The sequence below is a fragment of the Pollachius pollachius genome, assembly GCF_949987615.1.
Source record: "Pollachius pollachius genome assembly, chromosome: 8".
In the NCBI taxonomy this organism is placed as follows: Eukaryota; Metazoa; Chordata; class Actinopteri; order Gadiformes; family Gadidae; genus Pollachius; species Pollachius pollachius.
This window is the reverse complement of record NC_136941.1, coordinates 20609550-20627171: the sequence shown is the minus strand read 5'-3', so window position 1 is coordinate 20627171 and position 17622 is coordinate 20609550. Positions and strand designations below refer to the sequence as shown.

Below are 17622 nucleotides of genomic sequence, written 5' to 3'. Positions count from 1 at the left end.
TCCTTCTCGCCCGTCTCAGGAGTTACTCCCTGGGGGTGATGCATATCCCAACTCTCACCTCTCTGGGGCTGCGATCGCTGCGTGAGATCAACGACGGCAGCGTGTTCATCAGTCAGAACGCCAACCTCTGCTACCACCACACCGTCAACTGGACCCACCTGCTGCACGGACGCAACAACCGGCCCAACGAAATCAAGCTCAACAGACCTCTGGAGCAGTGTGGTGAGTCAGACCTCTGGAGCAGTGTGGATGGTTAGACATCTAGCTCCACAGACCTCAGTGTGGTGTTAAACATCTAGCTCCACAGACCTCAGTGTGGTGTTAGACATGAAGCTCCACAGACCTCAGTGTGGTGGGTTATACATGAAGCTCCACAGACCTCAGTGTGGTGGGTTAGACATCTAGATCCACAGACCTCAATGTGGTGGGTTAGACATGAAGCTCCACAGACCTCAGTGTGGTGGGTTAGACATCTAGCTCCACAGACCTCAGTGTGGTGTTAGACATCTAGCTCCACAGACCTCAGTGTGGTGGGTTAGACATCAAGCTCCACAGACCTCAGTGTGGTGGGTTAGACATCTAGATCCACAGACCTCAGTGTGGTGAGTGAGACATCTAGCTCCACAGACCTCAGTGTGGTGGGTGAGACATCTAGCTACACAGACCTCAGGGTGGTGGGTTATACATGTAGCTCAACAGACCTCTGGAGCAGTGTGGAATTTTTAAGCGAGTACTTATAAGTAATATAATAAGTAACACATATTATGTATTATTCTGTAGCTATATTTATATTAAGAAATCATTATCCATCATTGTTCATATTTCAATGGTTGAGTGATTTAAGTGATCTCTCCCTTTGACTCCAGTGGCCGAGGGCCAGGTGTGTGACCCTCTGTGTTCGGATGCGGGCTGCTGGGGCCCGGGGACCGACCAGTGTGTCTCCTGTAGGAACTACAGCCGCGATGGCATCTGTGTTGCCAGCTGCCATTTCTACATCGGGTCAGTATTTATAAACAGGTTTTTCTAGTTGTGTGGGATTTTCAATATTTTGCTATTTAATCATTTTAGCAGATGCTTTTATTACAGTGAATTCAGGTTAATGTCATTAAGAAGGCCACATGCCCTTGGCATCTTGTTCTATGATGCCTTCAGTTAGGACATGAACCCAGTACCTTTTTGCTATCAATGTTTTGTGCCATGTCTCCACCAGAGAAGTGAGGGAGATCGTGGGGTCCCACGGCGAGTGTGTTGTGTGTCACCCAGAGTGCCAGCTGCAGGAGGGACGGTTCAGCTGTACTGGGCCGGTAACTTTACACTCACAAAACAATGTTTTACACTACTGTAGGTTCTCTGTCTAGCATTGGTTCACAGGAACCAACCAATCATCTCCATGGTACCGATAAGAATGTAGGAAGGAACACAGATTTTCTGTTCAAGCCATTTATTGCCACCATACACACATGAAGAGCACTAGGAGATGATGGGCCCTATCTTGCACCCAGCGCAATTGACTTTCTACACCGACGGATGTATCGTTGCTAGTTTGTTCCCGGCGCAAAGCTGATTTTCCCCCACAGCAAAGTTGTGCCACTAAACTTGCGCCCTGAGAGGCGTGTCAGCGAAAAGCAAAGGCGTGTTCCGGCACAAATGATACATGGTGCTATCTTACTGATCGATTAAGTATTTACGCAACTGACCGAAAAATTCCTGGTCTAAGTGCACTAGCGGATAGCGCAGTTGGTGTTGCTATTTTGACGTACCATGGCAGGTTGGAACTGCAACATAAGCTTACACACCAGTAGGATATACACAGCACAAACATGTAAACGATTTGCCTAATAGAAATATTATGATGGTGATGTGGATTGTGAAAACATTTTTTTCCTTAAGGGCTGCATGAAGGAATACTGTAGTAGGCCATGCCATGTGTTGAAATAATAATAACAATAATAAACTTGAGCAAAGTATGATATATCCCAGCCTTCCAAAACAAAATCTTGTTTTAGGGTAAATGATAATATTGCTTAAATTATTTGGGAAAGAACAACTGATACAGCAGTAATAAGTTGTACTTTTAAATCAATGCATCTGCAAACACCGTACAGCAAACACACACACACATCGTGTACAAGCCCATAACTTTTAGGATTGATGAGTATATGATCCCGAGAAAACATTGTATTATCGCAAGTTTGTGTTTAAAAGAATGAATGATTGCAGGTGCGCGCGTGTGTGTGTGTTTAAAAGAATGATTGAATGCGGGCGTGCGGGTGTGCACCCATCTGTTTAAACACACGCAAACTAAACACGCATAATACAGTCCATGGCAATGTATATTAATGGGGGGACACATGCATATTATGAACACAAGTCGATAACGTTAATGTGTACAATAATGGTAAGAAACAATGTTTGTGAATGTATTGCCGCATATCATTAAACAGAACCACAGTTGTGGCCACAGGATCGCATATCATATGTGTGTTTTCTTTGCCAAAATTTACATGACGACTCAGTATTTCTGAAGTTGTAGAAGAAAACTCTATTCCATGTGTGAATTAGGCCATATTATTTGGCCATAAACTAAGCCATTTGAAGTTTGAAATTCATGTGGTCATGCATTTGTCAAAATATCCACTCGTCAGGTTCAAATGTGCTCATGGCTCTTAAAGGGGATGGGAGAAGGCACTCTCATTGGTTGATTGCATGTTACCCCAAAACACACCTACGGGTATTCAGACCAACCCATTTTAGATTTGCGTCGGGCGCAAGAGTCATTTATCCGCCAGTATAATAGCAACAGTGCCAGTGATCCGCCAAAAAGCTACTTCCGTTTCACGCTTCTCACTTGCGTTTCAGACCGTAAAAATAGGGCCAGATGTGTTGATGTGTTGAAGGTTGTGTTTTTATCAAACACAACCATAGGTGTGTATCTACAATACCGTTCAAAAGTTTGGGTTCATCCAGACAATTTCATGTTTTCAATGAAAACTCACCCTTTTATTCAACAGTTTTTAGCTGTGCTAACTTATTTGCACAAGGGTTTTCTAATCATCAATTAGCCTAAACACGATTAGCTAAAAATGTGATGGTTGCTGGAAATGGGCCCCTGGACACCTATGCAGATTTTCCATAGAAAATCAGCCGTTTCCAGCTAGAATAGTCATTTACCATATTAACAACGTCTAGACTGTATTTCCGATTCATTTAATGTAATCTTCATTGAAAATGTGCTTTTCTTTAAAAAATAAGGACAATTCTAAGTGACCCCAAACTTTGGAACGGAAGTGTATGTCACAGGGCCAGGGAGGTTTGTGTAGCTGCCAGAGAGAACAAAGGGACTGGGGCGATATATAGAGTAGCCGATTGATTAGGCGTAAGTGTGGTCAGGCGAGAAGGGGCGGGTCCAAACCATGGAGGCAGGCGGCTGCTGGATTCTATGACTCCATTCAACAACCTAATTTCTGTTAACCCTTTTCAGATAGTATTTTACTGATTCTACACTACCTGTTTAGACTAAAAGAGGGAAGTCTTCAGTACTATAATTCCACTGCTAATACCAGCCCTGTAATTTGACCACTGTGTACCTCAGTAATAATACTGCTTGTGTTGGTTCCAATGCCTCACATTGTGATTGAATGTCTTTTAAATTGAAAATTGATTAATTAGCCTCTCACACATCTTGTAACCTGCTGCTTGCTTCGCTTTCGACCTGATATAGAAATAATAACAAGAACTCCTCAGCATCATTTTCAACATTCTTCCGGCTGGCAAAACGTCCAATATTCTGCCTGCTGATATGACAGATAACGGCTTTTGTTTTTCTCACACACCACTTTAATGTTTGACCAATCAGGGACCAGATAAGTGTGTGACATGTGCCGGACTGAGGGACGGCCCGTACTGCGTGTCCTCATGTCCAAGTGGTTTGACAGATGGACAGAAGGGGGTCATCTTCAAGTACCCCAACAAGGAGGGTGCTTGTGAGCCCTGCCACCTCAACTGTACCCAAGGGTGAGCCTGCATTAGCGTGTTTCTTATCTCATAGGGTGTCACACTACGTATACTATACAAAGATAAAAATGTGTGGACGTTTACAGATGCATTGGCCCTGAGCTGAAGGACTGTTCGGAGACTGCACTCCTAGCCAGTAAAAAGTAAGGGTTTTCCTCTTTGGGTGAACATTAAACACTACATGTTGAGTCTCATTACAGTAATAACCAGCAGACCCTCAATTTTCCCGGTAGTAGACAGACCACAGGCATCGCATTGGGGGTCCCAGCCGGCCTGATAGTGTGCTTGGTGCTGTTCCTGCTGGGGTTGCTGTACCACAGAGGACTTGCCATCCGTAGCAAGAGAGCCATGAGGAGGTACCTAGAGAGTGGCGAGGTGAGTCTATCCCAGCGATCACCTACACTAGTAACATACTCCTCTGTGTGTTCACGGATGGCCCCTCGTGGGTTTATTTTGAATAACAACCTCTGTTGTACCTTGGCAGAGTTTTGAGCCGCTGGGTCCTGGAGAGAAGGGGACTAAAGTCTACGCACGGATCCTGAGAGCTTCTGAGCTGAAGAAGATTAAGGGCCTTGGAACTGGAGTTTTTGGTACAATGCACAAGGTAGGACTTTCAATGGCTAAATAATATTACATAACTTAATATATATAGAAGTACTACTACATCCACAACTATATATAATCCCTCCAAATGAACTGAGGTTTGAAATGGTGTGTAGGGATGTTGGACTCCTGAGGGAGAAACGGTAAAGATTCCTGTCGCCATCAAGACCATTGAGGACAGCTCTGGGCGACAGACCTTCAATGACATCACTGATGTGAGAACCAGTGTTTTCATCTCTATTATGTCATCATCTTCAAATCTAAAATGGCATTGTGGTAGAACAGATTGAAGGCCATTTTGTAGTTCATAAAACAAGATTTATAGGCTTAACATATCATATCAAAAATCATAAAGAGTACATGCATAATAATTAATCACAAAATCATTGTCTTGGTTTTCACAGCACATGCTGTCTATGGGCAGCCTGGACCACCCATATATAGTCAGGCTGTTAGGTGTTTGTCCAGGTTCCAGCCTTCAACTTGTCACCCAGTTCAGCTCCCAGGGGTCTTTGCTGGAGCACATCAGGCGCCACAGAGACGGCCTTGATCCCCAGAGGCTGCTCAACTGGTCTGTGCAGATTGCAAAAGTAAGAGCATCCATAGTTTTATTATATATACTACTATAAACTACAGTTTATTCTATATATAGTACTATATGCTACACTTTCATATTACACTCGTCAATGAATCGTGTTCTCTTCTCCGTGCCCCCCAGGGTATGTTCTACCTGGAGGAACACGGCATGGTTCACAGAAACCTGGCCGCACGCAACGTTCTGCTGAAGAACGATTACCAGGTCCAGATCTCAGACTACGGTGTGGCAGACCTTCTCCATCCCGACGAGAAGAAATATGTATACAGTGAAACAAAGGTGAGCGTGACTCATTTCACTCAGTGATTCGTCACAGTGAGTAACTAACTGCCAGCTGCTTAATGGAATCCAAACCGATCATAAGGGCGTCTGTGATTCATCTCTCCTAGACACCCATTAAATGGATGGCGCTGGAAAGTATTTTATTTCGACGATACACCCATCAGAGTGACGTATGGAGTTATGGTAAGTGTGTTTGTGTGTATGTGTGTGAGAGAGAGAGTATCAGAGAGAATTTTAATTGAATTGAGAGAGAGAGAGAGAGAGAGAGAGAGATATGAAGGGAGAGCGAGAGATCTCTGCTACTGACTGTATTGTCTTGGTGACAACTTTCATTAGGATTTTGACTTTTTGAAGAATGGAATCTTTAATGAATGGCATAAACCTCCTATCTCCTGTGCTTGCCTCGCTCACTAGGGGTGACGGTGTGGGAGATGATGTCCTTCGGAGCTGAGCCCTACGCCTCCACCCCGCCCCACGACCTGCTCAGTCTGTTGGAGAAGGGCGAGCGCCTTTCCCAGCCACAGATCTGCACCATAGACGTGTACATGTTCATGGTCAAGTGTGAGTTAAGACCCCTAACCTCTGTCCACCGAGGCACGAGCCCTACGTTAAGCACTCACTGTGTTCAATATTTTTTTCGCAGGCTGGATGATTGATGAAAACATACGGCCGACTTTCAAAGAGCTGGCCAGTGACTTCACACGTATGGCAAGAGACCCGAGTAGATTCCTCGTCATGAAGGTGTGTTTTTGTAGACTTTAAGTTCATCTGACAATAGACTCCGAGTCTATTGAGCTGTTTGGTGGCTGGTGGTGAAGAGCCTTCACCTCTACTGTGGTGTTGCAGTCGGAGGGAGAGGAAGGAGGAGTGGTGGAGCTTCACCACCGGGAGTCGGAGAGGGGTCTGGTGGAGGCCGAGCTGGAGGAGCAGGAGCTTCAGGATATGGAGGACATGGAGGATGGCATGGCCACACCTCCACTCAGCTTCTCTCCACCACGCAGTCTGTCCCGTCACAGGATAAACTCTCACAGGGTAATGCTTGTCTGACCATAACCCTTGTCTATCCGGTCTGAGGATGAACTTTCAAAGGGTAATTGTAGCGTTATTTTCCAGTATTCTTTCCAATGTTCACAACACTTGGTAAGCCTAAAGAAGCAATGAGCTTGACTCATAAAACAAGTTTGACCTTTGACTTAAAAAAGGTCAACACAAAAAACTGTGTTGCTACGTATGCTTCTAGCTCTGTTTTCCCGCGCATAATGTAGCTTCTTTTGAGGTCATTATATCTACAGAAGCCTTATGGGTCCATGCTAATATGCAATCTTAATAATAATCATATTCAATGCAGAACAATAACTCAATATATGCAAACTAGACATATACAACATATGGCTCTTAAAGTAATGCTTGTCTGTCCTGTCTGAGGATGAACCCTCACAGGGTAATGCATGTTTTCCCTTCAGACGATCCTAATGGATGGTCTTTTGGAACAAGCACTTCATCTCCTTGGTTTGTTGTCTCCTGTAGAGCTGCTCTTCTCAAGGTGGACCAGTGGGGTATCTGCCTATGGCCCCCAGAACAGGAGAAAAGGTCGGTCTGCTCTCACACATGACATGAAAACACTGCAAACACAAAGAAAACAACATACACAGAAATAATCCAGAGTATATGTAAATTCAATAGTTGAGCACACATAAAGCAATCTCCTTAATACATCTTCAGTCTAGTCAGCTACCATTACTACCATTTTGCAAATGGCCATGGTCAAATCAATATAATGAATCTGCCCCTATGCCAAGAACTGATCACGGCAGGAAATGAGGTGCATATGTGTCGGCTGTTCCCCAATGGTCCCTTCAAGAGAACAAGATTAGCTCAGCTTGGCTGTTAGATAAACAGAACTGTTTCCCATTCAGCGACGATCCCAAAGGTCCCGTCTGACCTCGGCGTGCACCATATCTGAGGGTCTCGAGGGCCGGAGGAGAGACCCAGAGGAGGGGGAGCTCCATGAGGGCATCCCACTGACGGGCAGCCTTCACAGGCCAAGACGAGTTATGAGTGCACGGGCCGGTTCACACACGTCCATGGGTCTTGTACCCAGGAAGCTCTCCACCGCCTCGGAGCCATCCACCCATAGAGTACCGACCGAGGACGAGGAGGACGAAGAGGAGATCGACCACTACGGCTACGTCCTACCGGGTTCGTCCTGTAGTGGTTCGGGAAGAGGTAAGGACTTATTGTAAGACATAGAAAATGTCCCAACGCATGTCCATTCCCCTTGACCTTGACTTCAGTGTATACTGAGAAGAAACTAGCTATAAACTGCATCAATGTCATGACCCCCATCAGTTACAGTGAATCGAAAACCTCCCATGAAAGTATAACACATCCGGTGTCTCTTGTCTCACAGTAACAAGACTCAGTCACACTGGTGGCAGAAACTCAAACTCGACCAGGGGTCAACTGTCTCCATTGGCGAACCCTCCAGATTCTCCCCAAGACTATGAGGTGATGAACCAACAGCTCAACTCCCCTGGAGAACCTTCTTTACAGACCCCGGCCTCCACACCTTTACCCATAGCGGGGGGAGAGGGTCACAGGACCACTACAACACCTCAAGGCTCTGTGGTGGAGGAACCCCGGCCAGTGGAGGTCTGCGTGGTAGCTGTGGCCGATCAAAGGAACTCACTGGAGAACCATGTTCTGGCCGGTGAAAATCCAGAGAGTAGGACACCACATGAGGTAGAGGAGCCAGGAGAGGCACATCGAGAAGCTGGAGAATATGAAGACATGGAAGTTTTATCAGGCTCTCATGCCCAAGACCAAGACACTGTTCTGACTGATAGACATAGCAGTCAGACACGTCGTGCGAATCAAGCAGCAATGGAGACTGGGGAGACGGTGGAGAAGGAGGCGACACCGAAAGAGCTTCTATCCTTGAAGATACTGAGAAATCCAAGACAGGAAGAAGTGTGTGATGTGGAGTACCTCTGTGCAAACCAGCAAGCAAGACTAGCGGAGAAACTCAACGGCATGACGGGAACTGGTACACTGTCAGCGAGGGTAGCTAGAACAGCCCAGGAGTATGAGGAGATGGAAGGGTTTCCCTCGCATGGGTGTGAGCAGCCAGAGTACCAGAACCTCCCGGCGAAGGGGCTGGATGTGGCTCAGGAGATGGGCAGCAGCATGTGTGCATCGTTTGACAACCCAGACTATTGGCACAGCAGACTGTTTCTAAAGCCAGATGCTATACGTACCTAATAATGTAGAGTGACGCACAAGATTGGGAAAAGATTTGATCTGTTGTAAATAAATACATCACAGTTGCATTAACTCTGAAAACCTGAAGAAAAGGTCTGTCTGATTATAGCACTGGGTGTAGTGCTGTTTCAATGTATAATTGTTCATGAAGCATAAATGTGGCTGATGCTTAGGCCAATGTGAACCAATTAAGATGAATCATTGAATTTTTATTAACTTGAATGCCAACTATGAACATTTATAGTATTGTATGTTTACCAATAAATATGGCGCTCAATGTTATTTGCATTTACCTGAAGTATTCCAATGTTGCTTTGTTGATTAAATATATATATATATATATTGTATACGTTATATGTACTATAATAAATCTTGTGCAACAACAAAGATGTTCTCACTACCCCTGCCCTGACAGAACGCAGATACGAAACGGCACAAAGCAGTAGACAGATTTGAGAAGAGATGGAGGCATGCAGATGCAAATGGCACAGAGTAGACAGACTTCAGATGAGATGGAGGCATGCAGATGCAAATGGCACAGAGTAGTAGACAGACTTGAGATGAGATGGAGGCATGCAGACGCAGATGACGCGTCGCTGGCGTGCAGCGGACGTGAGCCTGATGTGGGCGGGGTCTAGTAGCCGGAGTCGGGCGGGCCTTTGAGTGGAGCGCTGTTGAGAGAACCGGGCAGCGTGGTCGATTCTGTGGAGGAGACACGCCGCGAAATTAAAGTTATTTCGAGCGCTAACCACAAATTGTCAATATGTCTGGGGATGAAGATTCACAGGAGCAGACCATCGCTGATGACTTGGTGGTCACCAAGTACAAGATGGGAGCTGAGATCGCTAACCGTGAGGATGAATTTACCATTGGTCTACCTTGATGTGGCCATGTGCCCTAGGAAAAGCATGGGGTGTTATTATGATTAAGAAGCGCATTTCCGACGAATGTGGATATGATACGCAATAAATACTCATATAATCGTTTTTTGTTGGGTGTAATTGTAGCTTTCCAGTCACGCTGCTGTCATATAGCCTCGGGAATTGTGCTTCTCTGCTAAGCTTTACAAGCTAACGTTAGCCTACCGCTAGGTAACAATGGCTAGCTGGTGTAGCCAGCTAAGCCTCATCGCGTAGGATCACTATGCTAGGCTATAGCATGTTACAAAACGGGCTGCGGCTTGATGGACTCAGCTTGATGGTCGTCATGAAGCCACTAATGTATGGAGGGTAAATGTCGTGGTTCATAATCATCGACAAAGGGAACATAGTGACTCGCAAGCTGTCATCAAGTTGGTCAAATGTCAAACTCATGCTAGCTTGAGTGCGTGTAAAGACAAACATTCGTGCAAGCTTTATCAGTGGAAGCATTCAAGTCAAACAATCAACAAGTCAAAAATAACAATTGATGATAAAAACATTTCTTGGGATTTATTCATTTGTCCCAAAAATGTCAAGCAAGTGGTCCTCCATGGTGTTTAAGGGACACTTCTTAAATGCCGTTTTAAGTTTGTGATTTAATAATAACCCTGCCACCTGTTTTTGTTTCTTGTCCCCGTGCAGAGGCCCTGAAGGTCGTGGTCGACGCGGCCAAAGCAGGTGTACCTGTGCTGAGCCTCTGCGATATGGGAGACGCCTTCATCAGCACAGAGACTGGGAAAGTCTTTAAAAAGGAGAAGGACATGAAGAAAGGTCTTTATCTTTAATGGCTGTTTTATACTATGCCGATGTATGGCCTTATCTTATTCCATTACCATTATGTGTGCTTTATTTATACTATGTGCATATGTTTATATTATTTATACCCTTGTCATTCGCAGGTATTGCTTTTCCAACAAGTGTCTCAGTCAACAACTGTGTATGCCACTTCTCTCCTCTGAGGAGCGATGCTGAAATAATTCTCAAGGATGGAGACCTCGTTAAAATGTAGGCACCACTCATCTTTCTGTTAAAATTACACACCATTCCAGTTGTCATGTATTTTAGAGGGGAAATTACATTTTCTGTTCCTTTCAGTGATCTGGGTGTGCATGTCGACGGCTTCATATCAAACGTGGCCCACAGCCTTGTCGTTGGAGTGACCAAGGTATGTCGTCACTGTAGGGGACATATCTTATAATATGAAGCCTGCGCAATGTTTTCTAATACCTAATACGCATTTGTTGTCATTTTTCTTCAGGATGTGCCCCTGACGGGCAGGAAGGCTGACGTGCTCAGGGCCGCTCACCTCTGTGCTGAGGCCGCCATACGCCTGGTCAAGCCTGGGAACCAGGTACATGTTGGATGGTTCTCACCCACCTCTGGCGATGACTCCCAAAGAGTACACTATCTCACTGTTCATGGCTTTGGCTAATCCAGGTGTCTCTATTGTTCATCAGAACTCACAAGTGACAGACGCTTGGAACAAGATCGCCAAGTCGTTCAAGTGTTCCCCCATCGAGGGTGAGTGAACGGTGGACCCTCCGTCGACGTCAGCCAGTATTTTCGGCCTTAACATTGTGTCGCACTGTATACTTGTCCTAAATTGATACTAAACCTCGCAGGTATGCTGTCTCACCAGCTGAAACAGCACATTATTGATGGCGAGAAAACGATTATTCAAAATCCCAACGAGCAGCAAAGGTAAATATTAGTTCCCTATTCAGTGATTTGAAACCTTACACAACCCTCCTTCAGCAGTGACTCAAGCTCTTCGTTGTGATTGTAGGAAAGACCACGAGAAGGCTGAGTTTGAAGTTCACGAGGTGTACGCCGTCGATGTGCTGATCAGCACCGGCGAGGGAAAGGTAACATCACTCTTTTTATTTCATTCTTTCAACAGAGACCCTTCCCTGGATGATGCCTGAATTGAAAATACTTTTTCATAATAATGTGGCTCTCTTAAAGGAGTGATCACATCCTTACTCTAGCTTTAAGCACGCCAAAGACTCGACTGAACATAGCCTTCTTTAACATATTCCCTCAACATAGCCAATAATAACTGGATGGCCACCTGGATAATAATCACACTATTTCTAGGTATGCTATTCCGCAAAGGGAACACAATAGCTGTTATTAACATTAACACCTGATGGAGCTTCTTTCATCCACATACACCAGTGGGGGTTCATACTAGGTGTCAGTCAATATGCAATCGGATCATACATAAGAAATTGAAGGGATGCTTGAGAGTTTATTTTTCAAAAGTCAATGTTAGGTTGATTCTAACTAACTTACTATGAGAAATTGGTCTAAACAAAGCACACTTGGACTCGTCTGAATACGATCTCTCCCTCAAAATTAATGTTTTAAGATGAGGTTGATATTTTCAATGTCCTGCTTTTGCCGAAACGCGGGAAAAAAAAAAAGCGGGACAATGACGATGTCTGGCGTTTTGCAGACATACCTGTCTTAAAAGCAACTTGCCAATTATCTGTACCCGTTTACAAGCATGGACAACTGTGGATTATAGCAAGCCACAACCGTAGTCATATTGCTGAATTTTTTTAATGTATTGTTCAATATGTTCTTTGAATGATAAAATAATAGGCAGGAGACCGATAGCTACGTTCAGTTAGACTCTATGTGCACTCCGTTTTTAGAGTAATATCAGATCTCAAGAATCTGCGCCCTTACTGTGCATTTAGAGATGTTTCTAATGGAGTTGAATCTCCACACGATAAGCCCCGTTCAGCACGAGTGTTTTCTGTCTCATTCTAGTATCTGACCCCCTGCATCTCCCTTGTTCATATCCATGCTGGTCACCAAAACTTTGCTCTGTGCTCAAAAGAGTAGTTACAATTATGGATACGATTTGGAATGTACTGCCAGGCACCAATTGATACATCCAGCCGTACCGGACACGAAAATACCAACCTTTTTGTTTTTTTGACAACTGCCATGCTCTGTGGCATTTGTTCAATTTTAAATATAGTTTTATGTAGTTATATGCTTTATACATACATGTCCGTAAATGTTCAATGTCGTGTTTCAAACTCATTCAGAACCGCTTTGTCGATAATATGTGGCCCGCTCTGTGCCTGTGCTCTTAAAAATAATATTTTAATGGCAGCCACATTTTTTGGGTTTGTATAACACGCCGTCCTGGAGCTCAAACCATTTTCCAATTCACTCCAAAATGTATTGAAATTATTACTTTAAATGTGTCACGATAAGGCACTTGGCTTGACAGGTCAATCAAGTCTAAAAATACAATCTTTAGTTTGGGGCCAGCCCTCACTATTCCCTGCACAGGCCAAAGTCTGATAGGGGACCCTCTAAATGGCCCTCATATGCCTTATCTATGAAGCCAGAAGTTGTAATTTGTCCTCTGCAATTATTGACCTGCGGTGATACCAACGCAGGTCTATAATGTAATCCATCTTCCACACTGCAGGCCAAGGACGGCGGGCAGCGGACCACCATCTACAAGAGGGATCCCAACAAGGTGTACGGGCTGAAGATGAAGACATCTCGGATGTTTTTCAGCGAAGTAGAGAGACGCTTCGATGCCATGCCCTTTACTCTCAGGCATGTTACCGCTACGCTACAAACGCTCTGCAATATACTTTCCAACACACACATTTGTATGTTGTCACTTTAAACATACTTCAGCTAGAGGGGGGGGGGGTTTATCCAAGCTGTTTTTCCCAATTACTATTCTCAATGAGTCAAATGTTTTGTGCAATGTTTTTATTTCTGTATAAATTTCAACGTGTGTTTTTTATTTGGCTAATGGGTCCTTTGGGTCCACAGAGCCCTTCAAGATGAGTCCAAAGCCAGAATGGGTGTCGTTGAGTGCTCCAAGCATGAGCTGGTTCAGCCGTTCAACGTGTTGCACGAAAAAGAGGGTGAGGGGAATAAGAGTGGTTTTAAATGCTATGTATTTTAATCATAGTAATTAACTTAAGCCACACATCACATGATGTGCAATTAAATATAATGCATAGGAAAAGTTGTATACAATAGTCCGTAACAACTCCAACCCATGTGGTTAATTCCATATCTGTATGCTTTCTTCCATAGGCGAGTTTGTTGCCCAATTCAAGTTCACCGTTTTGCTCATGGCAAATGGACCGCTGCGAATCACAAACAGCCTGTTTGACCCAGATCTCTACAAGTCTGAGCATGAAGTTGAGGATCCAGAGCTGAAGGTGAGGGGTGGGAGAAAGGCCTCGGGTGGATTCATATATCAGTTCTTTACTTGTTAATTGGAGACAGTGCTGTCAGGACCCACATTACATGCTAATGACCTGTTGCATTTATTTCCAAAGGCTTTGCTCCAGAGCTCTGCCAGCCGCAAGGCCCAGAAGAAGAAGAAAAAGAAGGTAAGCTGAAATACCAATAGCTTTTTGAAATAGGAGTTCAATAAATAAAAAAAAGATACCGCTTTTCCACATTCTCCTATCTTTGTTTTCCCCCGCAAGGCTTCCAAGACCGTGGAGAGTGCAACCGGGCAGGCGATGGAGACTGAAGCTGCAGAGTAGTTCCATCCTTCTCAGCTTTTTATTTTCCAAGAAAATACTGACAGACATCGGAGGACCCAAAGAACAGATGGTCAAGAATCCTTCCATCCCAGCTGTCTGAGGGCCAGTTTGGCCGACGTGAATACCTCCAAATTTAATGTCAGATTGGGATTTTGCTGCTCCTCAATAAAACGTGTCCTTGGCACAAAACAGATTCACCGAATATTAGTCAGAATTCCAAGAGGATCTTGAGGGCATATACTATTATTTTTCTTTCCCACAGTGAAGAATATCCAACTTGGCTAAAAACTGTCAATTAAATCTACATTAAATAGGAAGGTTCTCACTGTGTGACCTGGAGTATTTCTACACAGCAGGCTGCCAATGTATTGTGTGGGACATTTAAACCTTTTGAAGTTAATCCATCCATTTTTGAAAAACAAGTAACAAATGCTTGGGAGGAAAGGGATTTAACATCTCATTAGGATCCTAAAGTCACATGCCATCAACAGAAGCATGCTAATATTAGTTTAATGCCAGCACATATACTTTGTTCTCGCTGCGTCTAGAACGTACACCAGTACAACAGAAACAACCGTCTGAACTTTCCTTTTAGCATCAATCACATTTCAATTGGGTTCTTCTGCTTGTGGAAATTGATTAAATATACAATATTTTTTTATTTTGCTCTGTTCATGGAGTAGGTTTTTCAGAGTTCTCCATTTTTTGGATTTCTTATGCCACTACTGCTTTTAAGGAGTTTAACATTCTGTTTACATAAGACTTCCATAGCTGTTTAATATGTGGATGCTTTTGTAAAACAAATCCCTGTTTCAGAGACTATTTTTGGAAACATTAAAAAGCCACCTGACATCACATGCATGCTTGTTTTTCTGTATTGAGCTGTCCAGTGAAAACTTTGTTTCAACGTCACTTAGTCATGATTCTATACACACTAGCCTATACACACGCAAGCAAATGTTCTTTGTTTTTGCGGATGTTTATACGTGTCATACATTTTGAAGTTTTTAAATTTTATAAATCGCATACTAGGAAATGTCAATTTTTATTTCTGAGTGTTTACTAAATTAAAATTTCTGCTGATTGCAAGTGCTGGATTGGGATTGTTTTATGTAGCAAATTACTAGTTATATAGGCCTATAAAGTTTATTTGAATAAACATCTTACTGGTACACATGCAATGTTAACATATTGCATTACAGAGGGTTTGAAGACATTACATTTCATGTTTTCAATGGGCCAGGGAGAATGTATATAGATAGTTGTCCTTGTTGAACAATTTTTTTTCGAAGAGTACTCCAACGGTTTTGAAATAAAATTGCTAGGACATCTGCAATACATATGAGACATGGGCCTGTTAGATTAAATTAGTGTTTGCCAGAGTATTATTAACGAATACATTTTACAATAGGTTATAATTAAACAGCAAATGTTACTATCTTATTATCTATCTAAATGCAATGGAGAAATAGCCCGACATGTCCCCACATTAATATGCATATATTACTTTTTTGAAAAGCTTTACACATTGTGTTGATTGATTGTATAATGGTTGACAAATCAGTGATCATTATTGCTAGCCCTTTACGTCATCCGGTACTAACAGGAAATCATTTCATTTTTTAGGGTATGCAAGTCACGTTATTTCCTCCGACACATAGACATAATCGATCAAGATGCAACTAAAACGCTGTAAATTAAGTCTTTGCACTACACTGTGTTTATTTTAGTCTCAGGTGCCTTTTCTTGTGTTCCTCTTATAAATTGTAGTTTATATATTATTGCATTGTTGAGGGGAGCCCGAGACTCAAGTATGTCAATGCTGTTGCTTTAATTGTTGTGAATTATGACAAATAAACCATCTTGAAAACAGCCATATCCTTTGATTAAAAATGATTCATCTCAAAATTGAGGCATTCAAATTGACTACCGATCCTCCAATTTATTTTAGGAATATGCCGTTCCTTGGAACAAAAAAGATTGGGAACACCAGCTTTAGGTCCCTGCGCTTCTCAAGAGCGTCCAGCTGTTAAAAAGTCCAGTGGCGCCAATCCTATAAATACCGAGTCGCTATATGATGACGTTCTTCCTGGACCTTCTCTTGAGAGGTGAGTACAATCCAGAAAATATTCGCTTCAGCAATCCAAGTGAATCGTGTTATTCTTTAAGCCATCTAACGAATGTTTAATCTATTTTGTGTTCTTTTCAGACTAAACTCCTCAACATGAGAGCCAAGGTATGCATTTTTTCGTTTTAATAATCGCAACCCTTAAGCGTTACTGCGTGGTGGCTAGCCGAATCATGGCTAAGCTAACCTATTAGCAAACTGGGATAGTGGCATGGGTATCAGGAGTAATATCAAATTGTATTTTAAGCACCATATTTACAGAATGATGTTGATTTTGATATCTCAATAATATGAATGCAAACTTGTTTCACCTTTGCAGTGGAGGAAGAAGCGCATGCGCAGGTAAAATAACTTCCCTTCACTATGCGTTACATCATAAGCAATTTGCTGTTCAGGTCAATTTAAGTTAACCAATGTTTCACGTGTGCAGGCTGAAGCGTAAAAGGAGGAAGATGAGGCAGAGGTCCAAGTAGATGCCCACTCCCTGACCACTAGCTGTGGTCATCGCCAGCCCTTCAGGACTTGCGTTGATCGCCGCTGTCGTCCAGGACCCCTGCGGACCACTGACGTAATATCAGCCGGACAGTGACTTCATATCAACCAGCTGCAGAGGAGTAGCAGCGGGCCTGCTGATTGATATGGAAGAGCTGAGTCCAGATCTGGATATTTTGGACTTCGGACTCCCTTATGCTCATCCGTTTTTGTTTATACTGTTATGAATAAAGATTTTGTTTTTTAAAACGATTAAATGGTCTGGATTCCTAATTTGAACAGTATTTTAGTATTTGGTATCGATGCTCATCGTTGACTCGTGTTGTCGTACTTTTAAATGCGGTAGTTCTAGTTTTCTACTTCTTTACTGGTAAGTTACTTCGATCACTGGCCACTAGATGGCGTGTTAGTCTTCAATGATTAACCAACCCGCTTGACAGGCCTAAATGTATTCTATTTTGGTGCAAAGCTCGGGCCAATTTTGCAGAGTTGCCAGTTGAACCTGTTTGCTCCCGCAACATCGATCAGTTTGTGATATCAAATGCATGACCCTAACTCGCTACTCTGCATGCATTATGACTTCCAGCAATAAAATTCGTTCATGCTTTTATACCAGAGGAAAGGACTAAAACCTTTTTTCAATCGAGTGACTGCAGGCGAAGCGAGTACACCACCATAGTGTGGTGGTGTTGCAGAGTTCCCGCTCATAGTGTGGTGGTGATGATGCAGGGTTCCCAACCTTAGTGTGGTGTTGCAGAGCTCCCCACCTTAGTTTGGTGGTTT

At 43.4% G+C, this 17622-nt stretch overlaps 2 protein-coding genes and 1 long non-coding RNA gene across 3 annotated transcripts in view; all 3 read left to right on the top strand.

Annotated features, from left to right (window-relative positions):
* Positions 1-8755, top strand: part of erbb3b (erb-b2 receptor tyrosine kinase 3b) — a gene marked incomplete at both ends in the record, with an annotated part of 19038 nt that extends 10283 nt beyond the window's left edge. The window contains 17 exons of the mRNA XM_079741181.1: positions 20-222; positions 867-999; positions 1211-1304; positions 3857-4014; positions 4101-4157; positions 4248-4389; positions 4499-4618; positions 4734-4832; positions 5022-5207; positions 5336-5491; positions 5602-5677; positions 5909-6055; positions 6138-6235; positions 6341-6526; positions 7022-7084; positions 7411-7720; positions 7905-8755. Coding sequence (XP_079597307.1) covers positions 20-222; positions 867-999; positions 1211-1304; positions 3857-4014; positions 4101-4157; positions 4248-4389; positions 4499-4618; positions 4734-4832; positions 5022-5207; positions 5336-5491; positions 5602-5677; positions 5909-6055; positions 6138-6235; positions 6341-6526; positions 7022-7084; positions 7411-7720; positions 7905-8755 — 3079 coding nt within the window. The remainder of the gene's footprint in view (positions 1-19; positions 223-866; positions 1000-1210; positions 1305-3856; positions 4015-4100; positions 4158-4247; positions 4390-4498; positions 4619-4733; positions 4833-5021; positions 5208-5335; positions 5492-5601; positions 5678-5908; positions 6056-6137; positions 6236-6340; positions 6527-7021; positions 7085-7410; positions 7721-7904) is intronic.
* Positions 8756-9424: 669 nt separating this feature from the next.
* On the top strand, positions 9425-15076 carry pa2g4b (proliferation-associated 2G4, b). The gene is made up of 13 exons (XM_079740868.1): positions 9425-9606; positions 10318-10446; positions 10575-10680; positions 10771-10840; positions 10934-11026; positions 11133-11196; positions 11298-11376; positions 11462-11540; positions 13130-13263; positions 13489-13583; positions 13759-13886; positions 14007-14060; positions 14160-15076. Exons 1-13 carry the CDS (start codon positions 9519-9521, stop codon positions 14217-14219), a joined length of 1179 nt encoding a protein of 392 aa, XP_079596994.1. The 5' UTR covers positions 9425-9518; the 3' UTR covers positions 14220-15076.
* Positions 15077-16296: 1220 nt separating this feature from the next.
* On the top strand, positions 16297-17096 carry LOC307078816. Its single transcript, XR_013812010.1, has 4 exons — positions 16297-16327; positions 16429-16455; positions 16667-16689; positions 16778-17096. It is a non-coding gene; the product is annotated as an uncharacterized lncRNA (long non-coding RNA).
* Positions 17097-17622: the final 526 nt, after the last annotated feature.

Coding starts and splice junctions, on each gene's coding strand:
- pa2g4b (XM_079740868.1), top strand. CDS start 9,519: ATGTCTGGGGATGAAGATTCACAGGAGCAGACCATCGCTGATGACTTG. Junction 10,681..10,770: donor GATGGAGACCTCGTTAAAAT/GTAGGCACCACT, acceptor TGTTCCTTTCAG/TGATCTGGGTGTGCATGTCG. Junction 11,377..11,461: donor AATCCCAACGAGCAGCAAAG/GTAAATATTAGT, acceptor TTGTGATTGTAG/GAAAGACCACGAGAAGGCTG.